We start from the raw sequence: 14,988 nt of genomic DNA, 5'->3' as shown, positions 1-14,988 counted from the left end.
ATAAAATAATTACCAAACTTTTAACCAATCGATTTATTCGGATTGCCTCGCACCTGATCCATCCTTATCAAAACGGTTTTATCGCTGGGAGGCAGCTCGGTACCAATAGGCATTATTTAGCGGAAGCACTTGATTATTTTGAGACTCGGAAGATACCAGCTCTGGTCCTCTTATTAGACACCAAAAAGGCATAACTATATTAATTAATACAGGATGAATTAGTATTTTGCCCATTCTCCCTGATTTCTCTGTAAATGCTTAAGGTTTTTAAGGTCTAATCAATTGCTTAGTTTGTGTTAATTATTGGCAGTGGATGCTGTTCCAAGATATTATGCGTTTCTTTTGTTGAATACTGCCTTCAATGTTCATATTGTTTATCTTTTATTGATTTTAGGATTTACTGCTTTCCGGCAAATCGGTGCTATTTAACAATTCTGTATCAATTGACATATTTAATGAATTTTATGTATGTATGTATGGATAAAAATCTTCTTGTTATATGGCTTTCAATAAAAAAAAAAAAGGGGGGCTAAGGGTGCCAAGGTGTTTGCCAGGGACAACATCCATCCCTTGAAGAGATCATTGTCGATTAATGGGTTTCCTGTAAGGATAGGTTTCCTGGCTTCTGCTATGCTCTGTAGGTCGGGATTTGAGAGCATGCTATTACATCTCCGACTTTGTGCACATCCCTGTTGGCTAGGATATCTTTCTTGTGGAGCATTTTTATGGCCAAATTTAAAGGGAATTAACTTGTGGTCTGACCATGTTAAAGGAACTGGGGGGTCAATGGTTAGGCTAACAGTGTTGGTGCATATCCCATCAAGGGTATGTCCTGCACAGTGTGTAGACCCCTCTACCTGTAGCTTTAGCCCCAAGGTATTTATAATTTCTATAAAGGTTTTAGTGTTAGAAGTGTCAGCTGTTTCAAGATGAAGATTAAAATCACTTAAGATAGTAAAGTTAGAGTATCTGACCACTAGGGGGCATTTACTTTCCCCTAGGATATCTAAAAAGTCAAGAGCAGATCCTGAGGGCCTGTAAATTAGAGCTCCCGCAAACGTTGTGCAACTGTCTAGCTTGAGACTGAAATAGAGACTTTCCGAATTCTTTAATTCATTAATATTGAAGGTAGCGCTTTTCAGATAGACCTTGTAAATTATGGCTATGCCTCCTCCTCTTTGCCCAGTTCTATCCAGTCTAGAAATGGTGTAGCCGGGAGGAAGGGCTTGTACTACATCAGGAGTTGAACATTCCGTTAACAAGGTTTCTGTAATAAAGAGGCAGTCCAGATTCTGATCTACCAGCATCTCCTGGATATGTAGTGCATTTTTTGCTAGAGATCTAGCATTTATAAGTCCACAGCACACCTGTTTGCCATGAATCTTATGCTCAGGGTGAGCAGTACGACCGGCCGCCATATTGCACTCATAATTGAAGGTTTGTTTACATGTGCAGCAGACCAAGGGGCCTTTAATATACTCCATACGCGGGAGAGCTTGACTAGTATTAGCTGATGAATTAAGTGTCAAAAGCTCTTCCCTGGTATATGAGAGCTCTGGTTCAAAGCCGGCGGCATTTATGGCCCTGGATGCTGATTGGGCGCTGACGGGCGCAGACAGGCTAGCCTTTGGTGCACCTTCAGCGCGCCGGCGGTGCGCCTGCTGCAGCATCTGATTTAAATCCCCTCGGGGCTCACGCCACTAGCACTGCAACAGCAGGAACTGGGAGTGTCCTCTATGGGAGGCGCTGCGTTTCTCTGCTCAATCGGCGATGGTAATGCCGCAGCAGACCGGAAACGCCGGGGCAAATTTACAAGCCCCTTGCGCCACTTTTGCATCATTTTTCCCATGTTAAAAGTGACGCAAAAGTGGCGCAAGGGGCTTGTAAATCTGTCCCGCAGTCTCTAACAAGGCTAAAATTCAATAATGTGCAAAACATCGCTATTGACACTGGGCAATGGGCGTATGTGCAAGCAAAACCTCTCCCAGACTTGTACTGAAATCAGGTGAGTACCCTAAACATTTAAGAAGATAGAGTGCAGCAGTTTACATAAAAACGATTTAAAATCAACAGCTATAAAATAACAATTTCAGCGTTTCTGTCTCCCTACTGTCAGACCTTTGTCCGCATTTGCGTTCACCCGCCTGCTATTACCCTTAAAGACTGTTCCACACGTCCAGAATAGGGGAAGCTTGCTCATCCGACCCAACCCCAGAGCTTGTTCATGCACACCCTGGACTCAACAAGCAGGATACATCCCTCTTATTTCAGAAGATGACGAACAGAATCTGTTCATATCCTGAAAGATATTCCACCTTGTGAGATTAGCACCAGAAAGGTCAAGGGAGATCGCATTCAAATGTCCCCTCCATTTGTTATTTATTTCCCAAGACCTCTCCCTGGGTTGCAGATACGCTCTTTTCCTTCATCAGTCAGGGATATTACAGCAGACGTGTGGTTGATTAAGAAGGGTATAGGATAAAATGACACTGTTTGTGGGTAAGGTTGATCCTGCCTCATCAGTCAGGGCTTCTTTATAAAATACAACAAAGGTATATGGACCAATCAGGAAATCAAGTCCAGTCGAAAAATTCACTATTTGGGCTTTTTCCCTGTAGCATGTTACCAGAGGAAGCCTGGAGGGATCTCTCCAGGGAAATTACATAGAATTAGGGCAGAACATGCAAATTGTTGCACAAGCACCGATTTCTGTAGTTACTCCTTATTTCGAGAACTTCAACTTAAAATGTAAAGGGAATTTGTTCCCTGAAAAATATCAAACCCTGTAATATCGGTATTTGCCCTTGGGGAAATTCCAGGTGAATTAACTCAAGCAGCGATCTCTGTGCCTTCAGAGTAACCACAGTCAAAGCAGATCCTCTGATGGCAGTGCACATGTGTGCCTGATCACTATCTTTAGGGCAGCCGTGTACCAAACCTTTTTCAAAAATAACACCCACAGCAGGAGTTTTATTTATAAAAAATAAAAAAAAACGAATGGCCCCCACAACATGGGAGTTTTTAACCAGGCTGTATGGGCCAGTTTCCAATTTTTTTCTGTTCAGTACTGCCAAGTTTTTCTGGATAGTGGCAGAAAGAAAACAATACACCAGACTGCCCGCTCAAAACATGGTAGACAGTGCTGTCCTTACACCAACAGCCCCTACTCTGTGGGTCCTTCGGAGTAGGCAGTCCCACAGTGCAGCCAGTGGGGGCACAGGAAAGTTAACAGCTCACCCTGCTCTAAATACAGCATATGGACCACTGGTTTGGCAGACAGAGGACTCCATCACCTTTGTGGTGAAGCAACATGTCTGCCAAACTCTACATCAAGCCCTAAAAGTGGACTTACTAGACCAAACTACTGAGTTCATATCCTCCCTCCTTCCAGACCCTGAAAGGACCGATTGGAAACCAAATCTGCTTTAGAAAAATTAGCACTAAAAATAGACCCATCAATCCGCACGTCTCCCATGAACCCCCTAAGCAGTGACATAGTGCAGGTGAAAATGTGAGCAAAGGTTTTGTAAAAGATATCAACAAATGGAGGCTGCAAGAGGTTGATCCGTAGTGGTTTTAAGGTCATGAAATCATTCAATATATAGAAAACATTAATATTACATTTTAATAGATACACATGTATTAAGTCACATAAAACAAAAGCCCTTTCTCAGGGGGGAAAAATAAAGCTCTCGACCTTACAGAAATGAGATGGAAGAGCATAATTAATTTTCTTACAATTAGGCCATTTCAGTTTTGGATGTATGTCTTTCGTTTAGAATGAATTAATTTCTGTTTGAGTACTGAAGAATTTAAAATATAATATTTGACTCAGTGTCTTTACTTGAAATGTTCATTCTGGCAGATTAACATATGCTGTATAAATATTACTGCATGGACGGTCAAAATTAAAATTAGTTCATGATGTATGTTTTAATGAAAGATGAGTCTTTGGAAAACTGGCCAAATGTGACTGTAGAGAATATGTCAGTTTTACTTTGAACTTTGAAAACAGTCTTAAGTTGTATTTTGTTCAAACCCCTTTTTCTTTCACGTGAATACCACCACCAGCCCCCTCCACCATGTGCAAATAGTTTTTGATCTAGTCAACGTTTGGCTCTTGCATAAGCTGGATAGTGTGTTAATTCTATGCAAAAATCCATGTAGGGTAGAGAAGTATCGTCTGGATGTAAATATAAATCTGATATTGAAAAGCGGCAAATAATTGTCCGCATGTGATAACATTGGTGGTACCCTGCCGGGGTACCACTTTGGGACCCAGTCTACATTGCCAGTAGGTAGACCACATGACAGTATTCCAGTTTCCACATTTCATGCAAGAAGTCTGCCAACCTGTTGGGTCACTGTAGCACTTCTACTGTTTGGCACCATTTGATGAGCACCTTAGCTCACCACCCATGCCTATTATCTCCCTCATAATTAAAGTGTTTAATAACAATTTAAAGTAGACACTGGATGCATTTACGTATGGAAACATTGTAACAAAGGCCACAACTCGTAAACCTTGGGCTGGGCTTTACAAGATGGCCGCCAAGTAATTGACTGTCTCTCTACTGGGCTGCAGGAAGAGTTGTATAAAAATACTAATGTCCTTTTGTTCATTCCTTGTTCCTTCCACCGCAGCAAGCCTGCCCCCGCCGCAGACCCTGCAGGAGGTGCAGGTCCCCCTTATAGACTCAACATATTGCAACACTATGTTTGTGCAGTACCTAAACCAGAGCCAGGGCCTGACGCTGATCCAAAATGACATGCTGTGTGCTGGCTTCACAGCAGGACAGAAGAGCTTCTGCAGTGTGAGTATTGCTGGCACTCTTGAAAGTGTGCATGCTGTGTTTCAGTGCTGTTTGTGATGTTTGTTTCTATTGTGAGTGTCTAGAATTGATACAAGTAGTATCCATTATACAATTAAGTGGCTACCCAAGCCCACCACTTGCACATCCATTTATTTGCAGCAGTCTTATAGGTACAGAGTTTCATGTGACAACTTCTACATTTCTTGTTGGGAGGAACACAGCCATAGATCAGGACCGTCGATTCACCTGAGGTGGCAGGAACAGGCTCTGTGTAAATGACAGCAGGAAGTGACAACACAGGAAGTGACTTTGCATACGTGTTTTTAGGCCTTCTTCCCCTTTGTTTTCCTTTTGCTGTCTTCTTCCTCCCAGCCCATCTTCCTTTCCTTTCTTCCTTCTTTTCTCTTTCCTCCCTCGCTCCTCCTTCCATCCGAGATTTCAAAATCCCCCCTCACCAACTGTAACTCACCCATTTGCTTTTTCCTTTGCGGTCTAGTATTTATAGTCCTGTGTTTATAACTTGACATGCAAAATTACAAATGCCAACAGGACTCGATAAGCTAGTCACATCTAACATGGGACAAGTGCAAACCGCTGTTACTGTATCATCTCCTTGCCTCTCCCGTCACCCATTTCTGTCCTCTCTCATCCCTATCCTTGATCTCTTTAGCTCTGGCTCCCTCTTAGTTCTTCCTTTCCTCTGATGCATCCCTCCCCTATGTCACTTTACTTGTCTCTCTTCTCTTTCCTTTTCCTTCTATTTCTCCTTGCCTGGCTCATTTTATTCCTTGCCTTTAATTTGTCTAGCCCTCTTTCTCTCATCCCCACTCTCAAGTCCTCCCTTTTTTTCTGTTTCCTTCTCACCATCATTCAACTCCATTCTGTCCTGCAAATTCCCCTTCCACCATAGATTTTTAGCAGACCCATGTGAGGTGTGAAAAATTCATCCACTGCAGTTTTCTGTGCCACATGGTGCTTGAAACTTTGTGTGTATAACTAAAGAAGCAAAAAGATGTACCTGAATGCAAAGGAAAACCAGGGATGGGTGAACTACTCACATTGGAACTCTCCATCAACTCCTTTTCTCTCTGTTTCCCACTGCCTCCCTGTTCCTATGCTCGGTCCATGTTCCTCCCTCCTGGTTCATCGTTCAGTTCCTTAATGTTCCCCCTCCTTTAAATGTATCCTACTGCATGCGTCTCTATCTATTTCTGGAAAAGCATGCCTCATTTATACCCCACACATCATACCCCATGTTGTTCCTCATACATACCTGTCATTATATTCTCTCAGCAGCACTCAGAATTTGAGAAGTATTTAGGGGGCTTCAGGTGAAACCATAGGCTCAGATTTACGAACAAGTCACGCATGCAGCGAGGCGCCTTGCTGTGCTGCGTTACATGACAAGGAGAGGGCAGAAATGCACCATATCTCCTAAGATATGGCACACTCCTGGTCTCTCCCTCTGCTGGCGCACGGAGTGCAGCCTAGCGCCAATGCGTAGGCACTCTTGCACCATGCTGCAAGGGTGCCTGCGTTACACGCAGGATTGCTTTTGTGCAGCAAGGGACAGCTTCCTGCACAAAAACAATCCTCTGAGGCCTTTTCTTCTTTCTATGTGTGCTGCAAAATGCAGCACATGTAGAAAGAGGAATAAAACGAGGAGAAATAAACATATTTCTTCTCTTTGAGTCTCACCTTGGAAGGTGTAGCATTTTGACGCATGTTTGGATGCGCGGGCACATCCACACTCCACCCATGGAACGCTTTCCCAGAACAGAATAAAAGAAGGCAGCGACTTGTGCTACATTGCGTTACTCTAGATTTACTATGTCATGCAGAGCCAGCAGGGTGGCTCTGCGTTGTATAATAAATGTCACTTAACGGCTGGGTTGCCATGCATCACCTTGCGTGACACAAAGGCGACAGAAGCCCCTCCGTAGATGTAGGCCATAATTGAAACTCTGTATTGCTTTTACACACGGGGCACGCCTGCTTTTGAGACATTCAAGGGGCCGCATCACAGAAACTGTCCTCCAGACAATAGGTATTTGCGTACATTTTTTTCAACCATTAGTACTCTATTATTGTAGAAGACCATGCAATGCTTGTGCCCTTCATACATTATGCAGCTGCATGATCCCAAGGTGGAGATCCCTCATTTGCATTGAAGCATGGCCCTATGCAAATGAGGAACAGCCTCTGCTCCTGTGCCCTCGATAGATCACAAACTGTGGCTCTAGGAAGTTAAGTCAGCAGGTGGAACATTGTGTGCACGTAATAAGTTGCACACAGTCACCGTGCCCTTGGGGCGACCAATGGAAGATGGGCACAGGGGTCCCAAGGACCCCTCAGGCATCCCCTGCTAGCCTGTGCAGTCACACGCTACTCTCATCCTGCAGGGAGATCCCTGACACAGGAATGTTAGAAGCTTTTGTGGGGCTGTGGACTTTTGTGGGCCATTTGGATCCAAGCAGAATCTTGTAATAAGAAAGACAAGAAGGTTGGGAAAAGAGAAAACAAAGTAGCTGACACCACCTTAAAGTGTTGTGCATAAACTGCCATAAGAAGAAGGAGGTGAGGCCTTCTATGTTATTACTTTAAAACAAGGTGTAACAGAAGAGTGGAACCCCAAAAAGTAGGAAGAGGATGTGGCCTTACAGCCAGAGCTGCCAACTCTGGACCTAGGGAACCGGGTTTTAGTCTCGCTTCGACTCAAAATCCTGTGATTCTAGACAAATCATTTAATCTCCCAGTGACTAAAAAGAAAAATAACATGACCTTAGTTAATGTAACTGGTGCTCATGTAAAGCTCCCCAATACCTTCAGGTGAAGTTTGCGGTTTAAAAATAACTGCACAAAAAGGTTAAAAAGACACGGAGACCCTTATTCTGTTACAGTGCTGCCATGCCCCTGCCTCTATATGCTGCCAGTTCCTCTATATTGAACCTGATGCTTCAAACCATCAGTCTATATTTGAATGCAAGTTCCTGAGAGCAAATTGTTTCTGTATTATGTTCCACTGTCTCTGTCTGTTTCTGGCACACCCAATTGAGAGTGCATCTGGCTTAGACAAGTTAAATGTATCATTTTAAATAATTTAGCCTCAGATGACCATCCTGTGTGCAAATACCTAAGGCCAGTCTGGCTGGGACAGACTTTTCATGGCCAAGTGGGTGTTCATAATCCTGCCAAGATGTTCATACTTTAGAGAGCATGGTTTGAAAAAGGTTGACATCATAAGGGGCATATGTTTAGGGGGTAGGGTTTAAGGAGAAGCTTGTGGGGACTCTGCCAAGATGGCAGCCGGATCGGATGCTTGTTGAAGAGCTCCATGCCGGGTCCATTACTTATCCTGAAGCATCTGCGGTACAGGCCTCACATCGCCCCAACAACCACTTGTTGGCAGCTTGGAACTCACCTGCCAAAGTTGCAGTGGGGCCTGGCTCAGTCGGAGCCTCATTGTGTGGGGCATTAAAGAAACTGCCAGCGTGTGGCCTGCGATGCGTGGGCTCTCCAGACCTGTTACATGGCACTGGAGACTACTGCAGGACCGGCAACTCTAGAGCAGTGTGCTGCAGTAACCCGACTCGGCATCTTGCCTGGGGAGGAGCTCCCTATCATTCACACTGCTGTGTTTTCTGCCCCAGTGATGCATCCACGAGCACTGCAGTGATGGGTGCGGCCTTAAGCCCTGAGTGGTGTCACGGCTCCCCAAAATTGATGGTGCAAGGGGTGTGACCCACTCCGGCCTGGAGACATTGCTTGCCGCTGCGTTCCCCAGAGGTCAGTGTATTGAACATTTGGTGCGGAATTTTGTCTGATTCAACATGCGCTCAACGCTGCATCATCTACTGTGCTGAGGGGGGTATGCAGCAGAATGAAAAATGTGCTAGCTGTTGTGAAGGAAAGTTTCAATTCTATTAAGGACACGGAGGCGAGGATTAAGCTTGAACTTTCAATTCTTTTATTATACCAGCAGCCATTTTAAAACTAGTAAACACTACATTTCCCATCAGACCATGGGATAAACAGAAAAAAGTCCAATCCTCCAATCAGGGTGGCCTTAGTCCTTAAACAGTCCTTATCGCCGCTCTAGCCTCCTCTTTCTTTCTGCGTGCTCAGCCAGACTTGATCATTACAAGTCCATTTTATTTGAGTCTCTTCCTAGAAATAAAACAGCATATGAGATAAGAACTCCATCTCTGAACATGAGCATGTCAACAAAAGAGTAGACCGCAAATTTTGTTAAAATAAGACATATTCAGCTAGTTCCTGCAGAGAACACAATTGTCCTAAAGAACTGGCATAAGCTGTATCAGGGAAGACGACATCACATAATTCTCCAGTAAAGGAACCGTCAGACCATGGGAGAACCATTACTCTAGGGTGGGAAAACCGGGACATGGTCTATTGGGTGGGCTAATCCTCGCTGCTGCATCCTTAATAGAATTTAAACTTTCCTTCACAACAGCCAACTAATTTTTCACTTTATGTCAGGACCGGAGGTAAGGATTAGGCTAGTTTAAAGCTTCTCCATCACCAGAGATGCCAAATGTGTTATCGGCTTAAAGTAAAATCTTTTAAACGTAGAGTCAGAGGACCAGTCCGCCGCGTTGAGTATTTCCTCCAAGCGTGCCCCTAAGGAGAACGCCTTGGAGGCCATAGCTCCCCACAAGGAGTGAGCTCCAAACTTTGAAATATCAATACCTACTTCTTGCAAAACTGATCTAATACATCTTGCGATAGTGGGAGAAGTCACTGCTTTGTGAGGTTTTGTAAGTGCGATAAACAATTGTTGTTCACCCGAAGTGTGGACTTCTTCAGTCATGTTTTCATACACCTTTAGTGCTTTCACCACACATAATTTGGGAACATTAGGAAAGGTAGGATAGGACACAATTCTCAAATTACATTTAGTGCATCAAGAAATGAGAAAAGTAACACACTCTGGGGTAAATACTCTACCTGTAAGGTACATTTATGAGGGACAAGGGAACCCAAAAGGTAATTGAGGACCTTGGGTAATAGTTCAGTACAAACAACAGTGATCCTCAAATGGTTACGATAAGGATTAGATAAATATAGTTCAGAATCGATACTATATTCTGGAAGTCCAGCCGGACAACCGATTTAATTTTGCAATTAAACAATGCACACAATTGCTAGGATTGTTGGACCGTCAACTGTTGGATTCTTCTTCAGCTTAATCTAGTGAACCTTCACTCAACCTGGCTACCGTTGTTGCCCTTGGCACCGGCCGGATCGTGCATTCTCACGACTCCAGTTCCCCTCCACCCCCGGGACCTCGCTCCCTTCGTGGATACGATTCCTTCTCGACCACCTTCCCAGGGCAATTTCGGTTACAATCAGGCATGTACACATTAATGTCCTGATGATGATCCTAGTACCCTCGTAACAGGATCGAAACGTCGTCGACCCCTACTAAAACAGCATGCACATTAATCCATTGTGTAAAAAAGTGCATTCGCTGTTTTGAAAAAGCTTAAAACATTGGATAATGTAAAAAGCTCCTATTGTCTTGCCTGAAATGCCTTTGTTTGTTTTGTAATGTTACTGTTCTAATTGGATACAGGACTGTGTCCCAGAAGTATTTTGTTCCTATATGTGTACATTGTTTTATTGCAAAATTAAATCGGTAAAGTTTTATTTTATTCGGTGGCACTATCAGTGCTGTAGGCCCACTAGTAGTATTTAATTTACAGGCCCTGGGCACATGTAGTGCACTTTACTTTGGACTTATTAGTAAATTAAATAAGCCATTTAGCGATAAACCAATATTACCATATTTAGAGGCGGGAGCACATGCTCTTTAGCACTGGTTAGCAGTGATAATGTACACAGTGTCCTATTGCCAATAAAAAATGGTTCTGCAACAGAAGGCAAAAATCTGCAGGAATACCACACAAAAGATGGTCATTTCCAACAACAAATATCCAGTTTTTTGTTACCAGAAGGCCAGAGAGGGTTGAAGGGAAAGGGCCGCAATCACTTCATAGTGAGTTGGGCATGAGTGGTAGTCGCAGTTTGAATATTATTTAGTAAGAAGGTGCACACAAAAAAACAGAGGGATAAGAGGATAGCAAGTTAACTTGTATAGGTAGGAGGAGACAAGTTTTTTGTTCTAGTTCATGAATTTCTGTTGAACGTTTCTAACGAGATAGCACCATTAAGAAGTTCAATACAGTAATAATAGCTAAGGCGCATTATTAGGTTGCCTTAAGAGGGCTCAATAATACGACCTTGATGGGGCTTATCCACAAGAAATGGATTGAGAAAAAAGTATTCAGAATGCAGAGTTTATTGTATTTTTAGTGTGTTAAAGCAATCCTGACAGTGAACGAAACCCATTGCTATAATTTTGTTTTCCATAGGAAATGTTCTGCTACCTACTGGGCTTTCCACCAGCTCAATGTAGTCATGTGGATCTTTGTTTTGTCCAGTCTGCGAGGTGTCACAATAAGAGCTAGAAGAATTTAGTGTCCAGTGGAGACAAATTGGGTGGGCAAGAAAAGAAACCAACATTTTGGACTTGGAACTTACACTGTCTAAGCTTGGCCTAATCTTTTATTCAGTCATTTGTGGGCACTGGAAGGCCCCAAATCTTGCTCTTAAGGTCAACTCAGTTTGGTTGTAAAAGCTTAGAGCCTGATTTAGAATTTGACAGGTGTGTTACTCCGTCACAAACATGAGGCATATTTTGTTTGTCTTATTACAAGTGCATTATATGATACAGCATGTGGAATAAAGTAGAGGTTGTTATCGGTCATAGTGTGATTGAGAAGCCTGTCCACCAAACTCTAAATCAGGCCTTAGTTTGAAACTGAGTGCCGGATACCTGAAATAGGTTGGTTTTGCTGGTGCTTTGGAATTTTAGAAATTTCTCTCTGAAAATTGTCCCAGTCCCTACACAGAATAGGACTTAGTCATTTTGTTTCAAGGTGTGGGACCTTTGAGTGGGACGAAACTGAAATCCAATCCGATGCTGAGCAACTGCTCGCCGAATACTTTTCCCATCAGGTCCTGCTAGAAATCTGCAGGTTTGGAGGAAAAGCTTTCAAAAGTTTCCAAAACTATTTACTTTTGCCCAAACAACCACAGGAGTACACTTCGAATTACCCGTATGTCACTGGAAGGTACTTATAGACTCTCAGGTTATCACAAAGAGGCTAACGGCATAATCCAGTCCAGGTCCAGTTGCCACTGATAAGCTCAGCAGTTCAGGAAGAATGCCTCTTGCACTTTGTTGTGTGCCTGCAGCCACACAGCATGGCAGCCAACTGACACTCTTCTTTGTCCTGGGTACAAGAAGGGGCATGTCCAGTAATTCTGGACCCTCTTAGGTCACAGACAGCAGGTCCAGTCTTCTTCAGATCTTATTCTGAGGAGGGTTCTTTGAGTGCCAAATGTATGGTTTCCACTAGCTAGGGTGTGGGGATGACTGCTGGGCACACTGTATCCAATCAGGTAAAAGTTCCTGGGGGCAAGCCTACCCACCTTTTCAGCAGTTCCTTCTTGTCCTGCTGGAATCGATCCTACAGTGCTCCTCACTCTCACTCTCAAGATCCAAGATAGGGAATCCCTTCTCTCCTTGGCCACGGTAATGAGAAGTCGCCTCCACTTCAGTCACTCAAAACCGGTTAAGGGGGTAGCTTTCCTCCCACTGGTTGTGCTGTCAGTCGGACTATGGTGAAACAGAACGGGCTTTTTCAGGTTAAGCAAACTAATTACTTGTGACACGGCAGATCCCTATGAAGTTAATGAAGTTCCTAGGTCCACTATACGTGGAAGGACAAAAAACACCTCCCCACTCCCAGGCCAACAGTTTTCACACCTCATTCAGGCCAGGAACAGACTTAGCAGTGATTAGAGAGCTAACGAAAATTAGCATCCAGCAGCATCAGGCAGGCTAAAGGTAACTTTTTAAAGCTACATTGCCAACATATATATTAAAAATCAGACTTTGCCTGTGCATTGGATTGTTATGAAATATAAAAATAGGTATTTTAATGAAGTTTATAAAGGCAAAAAGTCACAGATTAAAGTATGTAATCTATACTTTAACTTTTCGTATTTGCCTGTTACAGCCTGACAAGTGACAATGTCGTTTTGTGTGTAGTCACTGAGAGAACATCCCATTTCTAATGTCACACATGTTCCATTCTTAAATATTATGCACCACAGTTTGTAGCCAGGAAGGGATGCTAAGGGTTAACTTATTTATAATATTTCAAATCAAGGGTTCCTACTGGTCACAATCTGCAGGGTGCAAGCTGCTGTTATCATGTCATACTGAGTAGGTCTGAAGCCATGGGGCTTATTTGCAAGCCCTTTCCGCCACTGGTGCGTCACTTTTTTTGATGCACTGGCAGCGCAACCTGCTGCCCCATATTTACAAGGACATGTAAAGCCACCCTGTGTGGATTTTCATGTCCTTGTAAATACGGCCCCTTTACACGCAACACTTTGATTGAATGGGCATGCCAAGGGTGTTGCTGTGGGTGTTCCCACACGCTTTACCCTTGGTTAGCACAGGCAAAGTGCACAGAGTTCTAAAGTCAGCAAAAATAGGGTTCAGAAAAGGCAACAAATCTGGGGTGTCCACAAATAAAAGCCATGTTTCCTACATAATGCCACTAGGATGCTATGTTTCCCTCTTCATTTCACCCAACTTTTTTCCATCATTAGTGCCCCTTACATAAAAGACCACCCCCATCCTCACTGGCTGTGACCTTCGTCATGACACAGGACAATGAAGCATGTTTTAGAGTGGGGCATGGCACTCAAGTGCCATAGTGCCCAAAAAGGTCAAAGACAAATGGCAACAGAAAAATTCAAATGAAAATATGAGTCCTATCAGTATCTTAAATCGCACCCATCAAAGTTGGCAACTCCAATGTGGGGATCTCCGGTGAGTACGTGAGTTGGGGACTCCTGGTGTGCCAAACCACACCAACAAGTATGGTCTACAGACATCTGGGTGGTTTCACGTCGAGGGGGAACCGAAGAGTCAGACTACCACTTATAAATACTGACCCCGTCTAGCACTGCGCGGATCAGAGGCAATTTGGGACAAGAGGCAGAGCACAGCCACACCATTGGCCACAGAAGCTGCACCGCCACACAATAATACTCAAAGTTAGGTGCCCCGAGACACCCCTCTGCCAGTGGACACTGAGGCTCAACTCAAGTAAGACACCGTTAAGTACCCGAAAAAAAGACCATGAAAGCAAAACCGGCAGGGCTGCAAAAAGAATATCAACCGTGGTAACACTAACATTTTACATATGGCTGAATGACCCAGTGGGGACACAGGCAATGATCTCCAAAACTACAAAGAGCGGGAAATGGACCCCAACACCCTATCAATATTGCCCTCACTGAGGTCACCTTCAGTGTGAAAAAATGTAAACCCTAAGTACTTAAAAGAGCCATAACTCAATTGAAGATGCACGTCTCTGGCCTCAGTCCTATGAGACAGTGGGCGTATTGCTGGGGGAAACAAACAGGATTAGGACCAATTCACCCGTAGACCTGATATACAGCCAAATGCATCAAGCAATTCTGTCAGCACAGGTAGGGTGGCCCCAATGTCTTGTAGAAACACCAAGGCATTGTTAGCGTACAACGATACGACATGGGGAGCACCCAGCTCTTGGACACCCTGATTCTCCGCGCGCTTACGTAAGCTGCAAGCCAAAGCAAAAATACAGGGAGACAGTGGGCAGCCCTGGCGTGCACCATGTTAAATGCAAAAGCTATCAGAGATCAGTTGGCCAACCTTCAGATGTGCAGGTGGACCTGCATATAGGGTACGAATCCAGCCTAAGAACCCGTGAGCAAAGCCCATTTTAATAAGGACAGTGAACAGAAAATTCCAGCCCAGGGTATCAAAGGTCTTTTCTATGTCCAAAGATACAGCCACACAAGTCCAGGCCTCTGAGGGAGTACTGTGCATAAGGTGCTGCAACCGCTGGATGTTAAGGAACAAACTGTGTCCTCAGATTAAACCGGATTGATTTGTGTGAACAAGTGAGTGAATAGTTGAAAGTAACCGATTTGTGAGCACCTTATCCAACACCTTACAGTTCAGATTCCGCAATGAAAGGGGAAGATAGGAACGAACATCCAGCTGATCATGACTGGGTTTGGG

At 43.9% G+C, this 14,988-nt stretch overlaps 1 protein-coding gene across 1 annotated transcript in view; it reads left to right on the top strand.

Annotated features, from left to right (window-relative positions):
• Positions 1 to 14,988, top strand: part of LOC146811650 (uncharacterized) — a 112,531-nt gene that overhangs the window by 49,682 nt on the left and 47,861 nt on the right. The window contains exon 5 of the mRNA XM_085618623.1: positions 4,645 to 4,814. Within this exon, the coding sequence (XP_085474749.1) occupies positions 4,645 to 4,814 (170 nt within the window). The remainder of the gene's footprint in view (positions 1 to 4,644; positions 4,815 to 14,988) is intronic.

Source organism: Triturus cristatus, chromosome 7, assembly GCF_964204655.1.
Source record: "Triturus cristatus chromosome 7, aTriCri1.1, whole genome shotgun sequence".
Lineage (NCBI taxonomy): Eukaryota > Metazoa > Chordata > Amphibia > Caudata > Salamandridae > Triturus > Triturus cristatus.
This window is presented reverse-complemented; position numbering and strand designations above follow the sequence as displayed.